At 36.6% G+C, this 14,210-nt stretch overlaps 1 protein-coding gene across 1 annotated transcript in view; it reads left to right on the top strand.

The window, feature by feature from the left end:
• Positions 1-14,210, top strand: part of MALRD1 (MAM and LDL receptor class A domain containing 1) — a 747,899-nt gene that overhangs the window by 463,937 nt on the left and 269,752 nt on the right. The window contains exon 26 of the mRNA XM_040451270.1: positions 13,500-13,683. Coding sequence (XP_040307204.1) covers positions 13,500-13,683 — 184 coding nt within the window. The remainder of the gene's footprint in view (positions 1-13,499; positions 13,684-14,210) is intronic.

Raw genomic sequence — 14,210 nt, 5'->3', positions numbered from 1 at the left:
AAAGTCTAGTTTGTCTGATATAAGTATGGCTACTCCAGCTTTCTTTTGGCTTCCAGTAGCATGATAAATAGTTCTCCATCCCCTCACTCTCAATCTAAAGGTGTCCTCAGGTCTAAAATGAGTCTCTTGTAGACAGCAAATAGATGGGTCTTGTTTTTTTTATCCATTCTGATACCCTATGTCTTTTGGTTGGCGCATTTAATCCATTTACATTCAGTGTTATTATAGAAAGATATGGGTTTAGAGTCATTGTGATGTCTGTATGTTTTATGCTTGTAGTGATGTCTCTGGTACTTTGTCTCATAGGGTCCCCCGTAGGATCTCTTGTAGGGCTGGTTTAATGGTGACAAATTCCTTCAGTTTTTGTTTGTTTGGGAAGACCTTTATCTCTCCTTCTATTCTAAATGACAGACTTGCTGGATAAAGGATTCTCAGCTGCATATTTTTTCTGTCTAGCACACTGAAAATCTCGTGCCAATTCTTTCTGGCCTGCCAAGTTTCAAAAGAGAGATCAGTCACGAGTCTTATAGGTCTCCCTTTATATGTGAGGGCACGTTTACCCCTTGCTGCTTTCAGAATTTTCTCTTTATCCTTGTATTTTGCCAGTTTCACTATGATATGTCGTGCAGAAGATCGATTCAAGTTACATCTGAAGGGAGTTCTCTGTGCCTCTTGGATTTCAATGCCTTTTTCCTTCCCCACTTCAGGGAAGTTCTCAGCTATTATTTCTTCAAGTACCCCTTCAGCACCTTTCCCTCTCTCTTCCTCCTCTGGGATACCAATTATGCGTATATTATTTCTTTTAAGTGTATCACTTATTTCTCTAATTTTCCCCTCATACTCCTGGATTTTTTTATCTCTCTTTTTCTCAGCTTCCTCTTTTTCCATAACTTTATCTTCTAGTTCACCTATTCTCTCCTCTGCCTCTTCAATCCGAGCCGTGGTGGTTTCCATTTTGTTATGCATTTCGTTTAAAGCGTTTTTCAGCTCCTCGTGACTGTTCCTTAGTCCCTTGATCTCTGTAGCAAGAGATTCTCTGCTGTCAGCTATACTGTTTTCAAGCCCAGCAATTAATTTTATGACTATTTTTCTAAATTCACTTTCTGTTATATTATTTAAATCCTTTTTGATCAGCTCATTAGCTGTTGTTATTTCCTGGAGATTCTTCTGAGGGGAATTCTTCCGCTTGGTCATTTTGGATAGTCCCTGGCGTGGTGAGGACCTGCAGGGCACTTCCCCTGTGCTGTGGTGTATAACTGGAGTTGGTGGGCAGAGCTGCAGTCAGACCTGATGTCTGCCCCCAGCCCACTGCTGGGGCCACAGTCAGACTGGTGTGTGCCTTCTCTTCCCCTCTCCTAGGGGCGGGATTCACTGTGGGGTGGGGTGGCCTGTCTGGGCTACTTGCACACTGCCAGGCTTGTGATGCTGGGGATCTGGCGTCTTAGCTGGGGTGGGTAGGCAAGGTGCACAGGGGCAGGAGGGGCAGGCTTAGCTTGCTTCTCCTTAGGTGATCCACTTCAGGAGGGGCCCTGTGGCAGCAGGAGGGAGTCAGATCCGGTGCCGGAGGTTTGGCTCAGCAGAAGCGCAGAGTTGGGTGTTCGCGTGGAGAGAGCAAGTTCCCTGGCAGGAACTGGTTCTCTTTGGGATTTTGGCTGGGGGATGGGCGGGGGAGATGGCGCTGGCGAGCGCCTTTGTTCCCCACCATACTGAGCTCTGTCGTCAGGGGGCTCAGCAGCTGTCCTTCCCTTTGTCCTCCAGCCTTCCCGCTTTCTGAGCAGAGCTGCCAACTTATGACCTCCCAGCCGCTAAGTCGCGCTTGCTGTGGGAACACAGTCCGTCAGGCCCCTCCTCTTTTTGCAAGCCAGACTCGGGGGCTCTGCTGGCCGGCGAGCCGCCCCTCTGCCCCAGCTCCCTCCCGTCAGTCCGTGGAGCGCGCACCACCTCCCCGCCCTTCCTACCCTCTTCCGTGGGCCTTTCGTCTGCGCTTGGCTCTGGCGACTCCGTTCTGCTAATCCTCTGGCGGTTTTCTGGGTTGTTTAGGCAGGTGTAGGTGGAATCTAAGTGATCAGCAGGACGCGCGGTGAGCCCAGCGTCCTCCTACGCCGCCATCTTCCCTCTCCATCCTCTGTTTGTCTATTCTTTCATCAATACCATTTTGTCTTGATTACTATAACTTTATAGTAAGGCTTTAAGTCAGATAGCATCAATCTTCCAAATTTGTCTTCTTTAATATTATGTTAGCTGTTCTAAGTCTTTTTATGAACTTTATAAATAGGTTTGTTAGTATCCACAAAATAACTTGCTGAGATTTTGATTGGGGTTGCATTGAGTTTATATGTCAAGTTGGAAGAAATGACATGTTGCCAATATTGAGTCTTCTTATCCATGAACATGGAATATATCTCAGTTTATTTAGTCCTTTGACTTCATTCATCAGAATTTTGTAGTTTTCCTCATATAGATCTTGTATGTATTTTGTTAGACTCTTTTGGGGGGAGTGGGGTGCAGTGCTAATGTAGATGGCATTGTGTTTTTAATTCAAATCCCACTTTGTCATTGGTATATAAGAAAGCAATAGACTTTTGTATGTTAACCTGATATCCTACAACTATGCTTTGATCATGTTTTTTTTCCAGGAAGTTTTTTGTTGTTTTTGCTTGTTTTTTGATTGGTTCAAGTTTTTCACATAGACAATCATGTTATCTATGAACAAAAACAGTTTAATAACTTCCTTCCCAATCTGTATTATCTTTTATTGCCTTTTATTGTCTTATTGAACTGACACAGACTTAGAGTACAATGTTAAAAGGAATGGTAAGAGACAAAATTCTTGCCTAAGATACAGGATCTTAAGTGGGAAAACTGAGTTTCTCACCATTAAGTATATTTCCTGTAGATTTTTTGTAGATATTCTTTATCAAGTTGAAGTTCCCCTATATTCATAGTTTACTGATAGTTTTTATCATAAATGGTTGCTGCATTTTTGATATAATAATGTGATTTTTATTTTTTGTCTATTCATGTGATGGATTGTATTAATTTATTTTCAAATGTTGAACCAGCTTTGCATACCTCGGATAAATTATACTTGGTCATGGTATAAAATTCTTTTTATACTTTTGTGAGATTCAGTTTGCTAATATTTTGTTCTGGATTTTTGCATTCATGTTCACAAGAGATATTGGTCTATAGTTTTCTTTTCTTATAATGTCTTTGTCTGTTTTGCTATTAGGATAACCCTGTCCTCATAGGATGAATTAGAAACTATTCCCTTTGGTTCTTTTGAAAGAAAATGTAGATAATTCATATAATTTATTTCTCAAATATTTGATAGATTTCACGAAGGAAATCATTTGGGTTAGTCTTTCAGTTTTGGTATGTTATTAATTATTGATTCAATTTCTTTCATAGCTACAGGCATTTTTAGATCGTCTGTTTCTTCTTGTGTAAGTTTTGGAGATTGTGTCTTTCAAGGAGTTGGTACATTTTATCTAGGTTGTGAAATTAGTGGGCAAAGAGTTACTCATAGCATTCTTTTATTATCTTTTTAATTGCCACAGCCTCTACAGTGATGTCTCCTCTTTCATTTCTGGTATTAGTATTTGTACACTCTCTTTTCAGTCTTACCATGGCTAAAGATTTATCAGTTTTTGTTTTTGTTTTTAAAACAAAGCTTTTGGTTTCACTGATTTTCTCTATTCATTTTCCATTTTCAATTTCAGTGAATTCTGCTGAAGTTTTTTTTTTCTCTGTTTTTTGGATTTAATTTCCTCTTCTTGCTCTAGTTTTCAAGATAGAAATTTCTAGACCTAGTCACAGCAATCAGACAAGAAAAAGAAATAAGAGACATCTATATTGGTAAATAACAAGTTAGGTTATTAGTTTTAGATCTTTCTTCTTTTCTAACACATGCATTTAATGCTACAAATTTCCATCTAAACACTGTTTTCACTGCATTGTACACATGTTGATGTTTTCATTTCATCTAGTTCAAAATATTTTTAAATTTCTCTTGACATTTCTTCTTTGACTCATGTGTCACTTAAAACTGTGTTGTTTAATCTCCATGTGTTTAAGGATTTTTTACTATCTCTCTGTTACTGATTTCTAGTTTAATGCCATTGTTGTATGAAAACATACTGTATGATTTCTTTTTGTCATCATTTTTCAATTTGATAGTTTTGGTTTATAGCCCACAATGTGATCTGTTTTGGTGACTGTTCCATGTAAGCTTGAGACAAATCTGTGTTCTGCTGTGTTTGGATGAAGTAGTCTATAGATATCATGTGTGTCCAGCTGATTGATTCTCCTGTTGAGTTCATCTATGTCTCTACTGATTTTCTGCCTGCTGGGTCTGTCCATTTCTGAGAGAGGTGTTGGTCTCTGGCTATGAGAGTGGATTCATCTATTTCTCCTTGCAGTTCTATCAGTTTTTGCCTTGTGTAATTGGGATGCTCTACTGTTAAGCACTCACATGTTAAGAATTGTTATGTCTTCCTAAAAAATTTATTCCTTTATCATTGATAGTTTCTTTGTAGGAATACTTCTCCTTCTGCTTTTTAATTTAATTTTATTTTAGAGAGAGAGACAGAGAGAGAGCGGGGGGTGGGGGGGAGAGGGAGATTGAGAATCCCAACCAGGCTCCATACTCAGCACAGAGCCTGATGCGGGACTCAATCCACAACCTTGGAATCATGACCCGAGCTGTAATCAAGTGTCAGATGCTCAAATGACTGAGCCACCCAGGTGCCCTCCCTCTGCTCTTAACAGTTTTCAAGTGTACAATTCAGTGGTACTTAGTACATTCACATTATTGTGCAACCATCACCACCATCCATCTAAGAATTCATGTTGGAAAACTGAAACTCTCTGCCTGTTAAAAAGAACCCCCTTTTCATCCTCCCCCAGCCCTTGGTAGTCACTGTTTTACTTTCTGTCTCTTTGGATTTGACTTCTTTAGATGCCTCATGTAAGTGGAATCATACAGTATTTTTGTCCTTTTGTGATTGGCATATTTCACTTAGTATAATGTCTTCAAGGTTTATCCATGTTATAGGATGTGTAAGATGCCCTTCCTTTGTAGTGCAAATCATATTTCATTATATGTGTTACTACATTTTATTTATCCATTCATCTGTTAATAGGCACTTGGGTTTCTTCCATATCTTGGTTATTGTGAATAATGCTGCTATGCACATGGATATACAAATATTTCTCTTCAAGACCTTGATTCCAAGATCTATACCTTTCAGTATATACCTAGAAGAGAAATTGCTGGATGATACTGTAGTTATATTTTTAGTCTTTGAGGAATTGCCTTACTGTAATTCATGGTGACTGCACCATTTCACATTATCAACAACAGTCCACAAGGCTTTGTTTTTCCACATCCTTATCAACATTGATTATTTTATTTATTTCTTATTCTTTTATTTAATAGTAGCCATTCTAATAGTGGTGAGGTCACCCTGATGTTATTTTGATTGCTCACTTTAATATCCAGCTAAACTAATGAGTCCTCTTCAATGATGAATGAGTTTTCCTTGTACTCACTATACCCATACCAGCTCATATAGAGAGACAACCCATTTTGGAAATTTCACTGTGAATAATGGTCCATAGAAACTCCCACAAGGTCTGCCCAATGCCCTCCTGGGTATGGGGAAGATACATCCAACTTCCACTGGCAGGTCACTTTTTCCCTGACACCATTGGTTGTCTATCCTCATGGTTATGCCTCTTCTTCAGGGAACCAGGGGAGTGATTAAGTCATGAATGTGTATTCAAGGTGTAATTTCCTCAAAATTTTCACAGGTTATACTTCTAAAATGCTTATAGATTAAGCTTTTGTTTGTGATAATTTTTATTTCTTTTAAAATGGCTTGAAACAACCACGCTCATGCCCATTATTTGACAGTGTTCTGGAAGTTCAAGGCAGTGTAAGAGTAACATAAAAAGACAAAAGAACTGGGATGCCTGGGTGGCTCAGTCAGTTAAGGATCCAACTTCGGCTCAGGTCATAGTTCATGACTTCCAGCCCTGCATCAGGCTCTGTGCTGACAGATCAGAGCCTAGAGCCTGCTTTGGATTCTGTGTCTCCCTCTCTTTCTCTCTGCCCCTCCCCAACTCACACTCTGTCTCTCTCTTTCAAAAATGAATAAGCATTAAAAAAAATTTTAAAGACAGAAGAATAAATATTATCAAGGATCAAATAAAACCTATGTAAAAAGACAATATGATTGTCTCATTACAAAATGCTAATACTGTATATTGAGAAATTAGTACAACTACTTAGAATCAGCACATTACCCAAGGACAATATAGTTATATAAAAATAAACTCATAGGGGCGCCTGGGTGGCTCAGTTGGTTGGGCAACTGGCTTCGGCTCAGGTCATTATCTCACAGTTTTGTAAGTTCAGGCCCCGCGTCGGGCTCTGTGCTGACAGCTTGGAGCCTGGAGCCTGCTTCAGATTCTCTGTCTCCCCCCTCTCTCTGCCCCTCCCCTGCTCACTCTCTGTGTCTCTCTGTCTCTCCATGATAAATAAACGTTTAAAAAAAACATAGTTTAGCCAACTTAATTTATGTGTGCTATTGTTTTGAGTTTGTCCTTTCACTGTGTATTGTATCTATTTTAGTTATTTTTTTTATCTTCATTTTTTTGTCTCATTTCTCTTCTTTTCCAGGAAACCAGTCTAATATATATGCTTGGCTAAATGCATTTTATAATATGTGTCCTATTTTTTTTTAGTATGTCCTAACTTTCATTCTGTTTATTACTCTTTCCCCTTCAATCTGTATCTTATTTTTTTTTTAATTTTTTTTTCAACGTTTATTTATTTTTGGGACAGAGAGAGACAGAGCATGAACAGGGGAGGGTCAGAGAGAGAGGAAGACACAGAATCGGAAACAGGCTCCAGGCTCTGAGCCATCAGCCCAGAGCCCGACGCGGGGCTCGAACTCACGGACCGCGAGATCGTGACCTGGCTGAAGTCGGACGCTTAACCGACTGCGCCACCAGGCGCCCCTGTATCTTAAAGACCCATCTTTGTTTGGGTGTATGCATCCAGTTAATTATCTCCTACTGCTGCAAAACACTCTGTGAGGTGTACTCATCTTATTTTACCAATTCACCCTGCCATTGCCTGAGTTCCACAGTCTGAACATCTCCTTATATGTCATTTGATCTTTAAAGTTTCTTCTTATGTAAATTGTTTGTAAATATCTCTTAGATATTTTTTTTTCTGCTCTTTCATTTTTCCTATTGACTTTTTGGAGCTATTTTTATGATTTAGTTTTAGTGTTTAACCTTTTTATATTTCTATTATTGTTCTTATGGTAAGTCTTACGGCTATTATTTCATTTCTCTTTAAGTTTTACATTTGATTTTTGTTCTTAGGATGGTTTTGGCCTTTGAGTTAAAAACACATACTTGTGTTTATTTACCCCTGTTAATTTCTTCCTCTTAACTAGATAAGCCCTTTATAATGCTCTCATGACAATGTTATCTCTGTCCTTTCCTTTCTCTTATGCTCCTTTCCACTGTCACAAGAACTGAAAATGTTAGTAATTTCTAGATTTTTGGCTCTGGAGTATTTGTGATGACTTTCTGTATTCTTTGGTCCCAACTTCTGTGTTTTAAGACAACCCTTACTTTCTATATCTTTTGCAGGATTCCCTTGGATTTCTTTCCTTGTTTTAACATCTGCTCCAGTATTTGTCATGTGTTTTTTTTATGACCAATTTGAGTTCTTGTATATCTTTTGGTAATTTTTTTATGCTTTCATATTTGACAATTTGGCTGGATATAAAACTCAAGGTTCAAGATCATTTCATTCGGGTCCTGCAGTTATTAGTTTATTATCCTCTTGTATCCAAGGTTACTATGAAGAAGTCTGATTTCCATATAATTATTGACCTTTTATTTTCTGGAAACTTTTTGCATTTTCTTTCATATCCTTAAATTTTATCATAAGCACATAAGTACATTTGTCTTCCTTTTCTATCTTGTTTGGCACTTCATGATCTCTTTCAGTCTTCTCTCACTTCTGAAGTATTATCTGTATTATTTTTATATGTTTCCATTTCTCCTCTTATTTCTTAATCTTTATAGAACTCCTTTTATATATATAGGGGCCTTTCTATTTTTATCTTTAAAATACTCTTTAGATTTTTTAAAACAATTCCTACTCTTCATTTTGTTGCTGGCTTCTCTGAGTTTCAGAATTGAATCTTTCTACTCATTTATTAATTCTTCAGTTGTAACCATCTTGCTATTTTATACCTATTTGTTCTTTATGTACATATTATATTTTTCATATGCAATATTTCTAGTTACTTTTATCATTTCCAGTTTTATTTTATATTGCCATGTCTTCAGTTCTCTTCTTAGGTGTATGCATGAAGCCTTTTATTTTTATTTTTTTAATATATATTTTAAAGTCTTTACTTAAAATCTAGGGGCGCCTGGGTGGCGCAGTCGGTTAAGCGTCCAACTTCAGCCAGGTCACGATCTCGCGGTCCGTGAGTTCGAGCCCCGCGTCGGTCTCTGGGCTGATGGCTCAGAGCCTGGAGCCTGTTTCCGATTCTGTGTCTCCCTCTCTCTCTGCCCTTCCCCCGCTCATGCTCGGTCTCTCTCTGTCCCAAAAATAAATAAACGTTGAAAAAAAAAATTTAAAGTCTTTACTTAAAATCTAGAGAGTTGATATATATTGTAATACTAGTTTCATGCATACAACATAGTGTACAATATAGTGATTGAACACTTCCATACAGTACCCAGTACTAAAACTATGATTCCATCTGTTTTTAAAATTCTGCATTAGGTATTATATTGTTCAGCTTATTGTCATCTTTTAATATTTATTTGGCCTCTCGGAGACTAGTAACTGTGGCCTATGAACTCACGCATCTATAGTGATGTGAGTTGCTGTCTCTGGTAATTTATGAAAAGGAAGAAGGCCAGTCATTTGCTGTATTCCACTCACCATTGTAAAACACGTCATCATATATCTAAATAAACATTATAATAAGTAGGTAACTTATTTATTAAAAAGACTAAAATTTTAGTAAGTGGCATACAGTCCTGAACAAGTCAAAAAATATATGATATCTCAGGGTAAAACAATTCAATATTTCGGTTATTCATTAAATTACTCTATGATTCATTTTGGGAGAATGAATATATGAGAAAAACAAAAGAAAAAAATTGAGGATGAAAATGTGACCTATTATAATGTAACATTAAGACTTAATAGACTCAAGTGTAGATATTTTACCTCCCTTTATGTGTTTACTCTCTTGTATTCATAATGTTTATGCCTTAACTCTTTCCTTTATATACATTAAGAACCATATTAGACAGTGTTTTAATTTTTCCTCAACCATCAGAAATTATCTATCATCTATCATCTATCTATCTATCTATCTATCTATCTATGTACTGTTTAAGAAAAAGCCTGAAATCAATACAGTTTTTATTATATCATTAAAGTATCACAAATAAGTCTGAAAAATCATCTGGCATCTTACTGTTTCTATAGCTGGACAACTTAGATCTTACTCATCAACCTTAGGAACTGTTCCTTTTTTAGAAACATAGATACCGTCCAAAATTTTTCTGATATCCTTGTTTTTAACTGTTGTGGCTTGCTGAATCAAAGAAACTGAGCTTGATGTAAGTTCAATGTCATTTCCTTCAGGAATTAACTCATCTTTCTGGCCTTGAGATACAGAACAAGCAACATCTGCATTCATCCGAACCCTGTGGATAAGAAAATTTATTGCATTTACTCATTTTTGCTGTGTGTGTGTGTGTGTGTGTGTGTGTGTGTGTGTGTGTGTCTGTGTTTGTCCCTACTTGATAGTATAAGATTCATTCTTTTATCATTTCTTTTATGCTTAAAGAAATTCCCTTAGCCATTCATTTAAGGGGTGTCTACTGGTGACAGATTTTTAGTTTTCCTTCATTTGAGAAAGTCTTGGGAAGAGGGGTCTTGGGGTCCCTGGGCCCTGATGTGGGTGGAAGTCTAGGCTCTCTGCTCAGCCTTTGCTGTTGGGTTTGGGGATAGAGTATACATTTTCTATGATGTCTGGCTGTTACAGAACAGTCATTATCAAAATGTTTTCTTTCTTGCTCGATTTTCTTTTTCCTGGCCCTCTGCCTAGAGAGAGTAGTCTATGCCTGTTGGATTTTCATGTTGCCAGATTCACATATTCATTTGGCAATATATGAGACAAAAAGAAAACTTAGGAAACTCACCATTTTATGATTCCTTGAGTCCTGAGGTTCCCAGGAAGTCTGTCTTCTCTCTACTTTTCAGAACCTTCTTATGTTTATATAAAACTATATGTAATGTTCAGGGTTTGAATTTTTATTATTAGGAGGAGGGATATGGAAAACAGATCTGTTCAAATCTTTCCAGAAAAAGAAAATATGGTAACTTAGTAAGTATGACATTGATGGAGCAATTGAGAGATTAGAGACTGATACAGAAACTCCAGAAACAGATTCCAAATATGAAAAAGGTGTCAGCTGATAGAAATTTGTTGATCCATGTGTTTTGAAAAAATGGCTAATATCTAGGAAAATTTTATATATTCACCTCAAACCTCTGAAACTAATATTCTAAATGGTATACCTTATTAATGTATATCTTGAAGGTACTCTATCATTTTAGTATTTCTTACTACTTTTCTTTTCATAGCACAAAAGAGAAACGCTGACATAAAATATGCAGTCAAATACATTGCCATAACAAATATGCAATATATAAGATAAAGAGTCAATATGTGTAATATATGGAATATCAGTTCAAAGTTGAGTAAAAGGCTAAATAAGAAGAGAGTATTCCTTTGATTTCTATAATTTAATCATTGTTGTATTAATGTCTATTTTTACTGTTATTAGCATGGCCAATCATTTTTAATGTATATTGCCTTGGGTTCTTGAATTGAACATCCTTATGAATGAATGTATGAGATAAATCTTTGGCCAGTGGCAAAGTCATGAGTTGAAAGCCAGAGGTTTTTCATTTCTTAATTTAGAAACAATTAAAATAAGAATAAAGCAACAATGTATGTGGAACAAAAATTAAATTGATATCCTTAACTTCTTTTTTAAAAAAAGTACTCTGGGATACCTGGGTGGCTCATTCAGTTAAGCGTCCAATTTTGGCTCAGGTCATGATCTCACAGTTCATGGGTTTGAGCCCGACGTTGGGCTCTGTGCTGACAGCTCAGAGCCTGGAGCCTGCTTCGGATTCTGTGTTTTTCTGTCTCTCTGCCCATCTCCCATTCATGATCTGTCTGTCTCTCAAAAATAAATGAATGTTAAAAATTTTTTAGAAACTATTCTGGTATATATTGATATATATCAGAAAATAAATATATTAAATAAATAAAATTTATATTTATATTGCCCTTTTATAGTAAGTCATTTTTATGACTCTCTCATAATAGATCTTTACCTCCACAGGTTAGACTGTCTTTATTTTTCCACCTTTTTATTCCTGATATCTAACATTACAGTACGTGTGAACATCGAATATTTGCTGAATAAATGAATAAATGGACATAGAGGTCAATAAGTAAATCTCTATTTTACATTTTGATGAATAATTTTGATAATTATGTGGATAAGATTTGATATGTTATATTTAAAGTGAAATAATAGTAAATATATTAGAATGATATTCTCCAGTAACCTGCCATTAGATTGATCCATGGTTGGTTTTCAAAAGAATTCACCCTCATTTTCATTTCTTCCTACATAAAATGCTAATGGATATATTATTCAAATATCCTTTTTTATTAGAAGGTCAGTTGTAAGATTTAAGAAATGGTTTTTATGTTATTGATTAAAGTGATCACACAATCTTCTGTGATGGTATTTGTGGAAAACCCTTTGGGGGCTTGTCGTAGTTAATGAGTAGCGCTGCAAACTTCAGAAGTTGATTAATAGGAAATATTAGCAAAGTGAATTGAGTTTGTAAATTAAGACAGACTTTATCAATATCTATGGCTGTTACGTTGCTATGTGTCAGACAGTCCCCCTCTACTTTAATCTTTAATTTAACTAATCATTCCTTTGATTCCACATCACCAACACATCGTTGACATTCAAAGATTAACTTTTAAAAAGACTTCTCTTCTTTAGTCATCAAAAAAGATATGAAATTCCATTAATTAGGTGTGAATTTCCCATCCCCTTCAAGGCAAAAGTTACTTGAGTCTCTGGGTGTGAAGATTTGTCATCTTTTTGGGAAAAGATGTTCAAAGATCTATCTACACACCGTTAGTTGTTTTTGCAAGGTTAATTTTGTATTAACTGATACGTGGTTCCACTTTCTCTGTAATTCAACCGAGGAGGAACTGCTTGATTGTGTCTCCCTCAGCAGAACAAGGTGTCAGCCATATTTATCAACATTAGTGCCCTAAAAGCACAAACCTATGAAAATATAACTCCTTTGGATCTTCTTTTTGCAAATATTTCTCTTTTTTTTAGCCTATATTAAAAAAAAACCCTGTATATTATGTATTTCATAGCTGTTTGCTATGAATCTGTTGGAACAGCTTGCTTGATTTTCTGATTGCCATTCCCCTCAATACATCTTTCTGTTGAGATAGTAATTATTTGGGGGTAACCATAAACATAATCATATATGGATGGATGAATGGATAGATGGATGGATGTGTGTGTCTGTATATATATGTATAATGCTATATATAGTAAATGTATAGTTTCTTTCTTTCTTTCTTTGCTATGTGTCCATCATCATGATTTATGAAAACATCTAATTCTCAGGAGGAGCTAGGCCCAGACTAGCACAGAACAATGAAACCAACCTTAAACATTCAGAGGAGATACTTATATAATTTTTTCAGAAAATTTATTTTTCCTTTGCAAGTGAAAAATGTGGTGTAGAGATAGTTGTACTTGATGCTCACATAGCAATCATATTATAATAGATTTTTTTAAGCCAAAATAACAAATAATAGTATTTTTGAAATCCTACGGATCTTAGAAATCATCACTTTGCCACCATGGCTCATTTCATAATTCCTTTGTCATATCATCAGGGATAATGATTTCTCCCACACGTTCTTCCTTTCATCTCTTTTTTCTCTTTGCGCATGTAAGTTATTTCAGCTCTTTGAAGGGCGATGCAGTCTAAATAATTACAGAATATGAACAGACGTTTGGGTGAGCATCCCAAGCTAAAATCCAGGGCTTCTGTAAAATGTTCAGATCCCATCAGATATCGAGAAGCTTGTGTGCATACAAGGGAGAGGCAGAATGGACTGAGTAGGATACTTTTAAATAATGGTGTCTCTGAAAACACCCAAACAGAGTTACCAGTACGTCTGCTAGGAAAAACTATGGAAAGTGTCAGCGTTCCAGGGTCTGTTTTTCCACCAGTTTTCACTGATCAAATGCTTCCATTCTAAACGATTGGCTGTTTTTCTTCTTTTTCTCTGATGCAAACTTGTTCCCTTCAGACGGAGAAAGGACTGTCAAAAGTGTGGCAAGAAAGTGAGCCGAACTCCGGTGATCATTGGCAAAAGGCAGTCATCCTGCTAGGCAAGTTAAGGAATTTTGAAGTCATATTTCAAGGCATCAGAACAAGGGATCTGGGAGGAGGAGCTGCCATTGACGACATTGAATTTGAAAACTGCACGACTGGTGAGTTTCTGGAATTCGTTTCCATTTGGACCCACTTTCCTCATCCAGCCATTTTATCTTCTCATTTATAAAATGTCCTGCTGTTTGTATATTTGGTGCATCCACAAAAATCAATTGAAAGAGATAATCTCCTAATTGTCGAACTGACATGTTAAGAGAGGATTGCTTCCCCATTCCGCAACCGCCCAAGCTCTTGATTCCTTTCTTCCTTTCAGACCATCCGCTTTCCGTCATGTAGAAGTGTTCCCTGTTGCATTTATTTTTCAACACGATTTAAAGTGCATGCCTAATATTTACATATATTTATCCAAATTAATTTGAAGTGAACTAGTAAAAACTTGTCAGAGAGCTGTCACTTAGTGGATGCATGCGAAATGAATTCAACCAGGTGTAATTTAGGCAGAACTTGTGAGAGCAAGGCTTTGGATATTTAAAATGCTACTCTAGCAAGTGAACAGCAACTTGAAAAACTTGACTATCATTTATCACACTTCCAAATGTGAAGTATAACTATACTTAGATTTTCT

The sequence above is a fragment of the Herpailurus yagouaroundi genome, unplaced genomic scaffold (assembly GCF_014898765.1).
Source record: "Herpailurus yagouaroundi ecotype Mexico unplaced genomic scaffold, PumYag 203, whole genome shotgun sequence".
In the NCBI taxonomy this organism is placed as follows: domain Eukaryota; kingdom Metazoa; phylum Chordata; class Mammalia; order Carnivora; family Felidae; genus Herpailurus; species Herpailurus yagouaroundi.
Note: the sequence above shows the minus strand (reverse complement) of the source record. Positions and strands in the feature narration are given on the sequence as shown.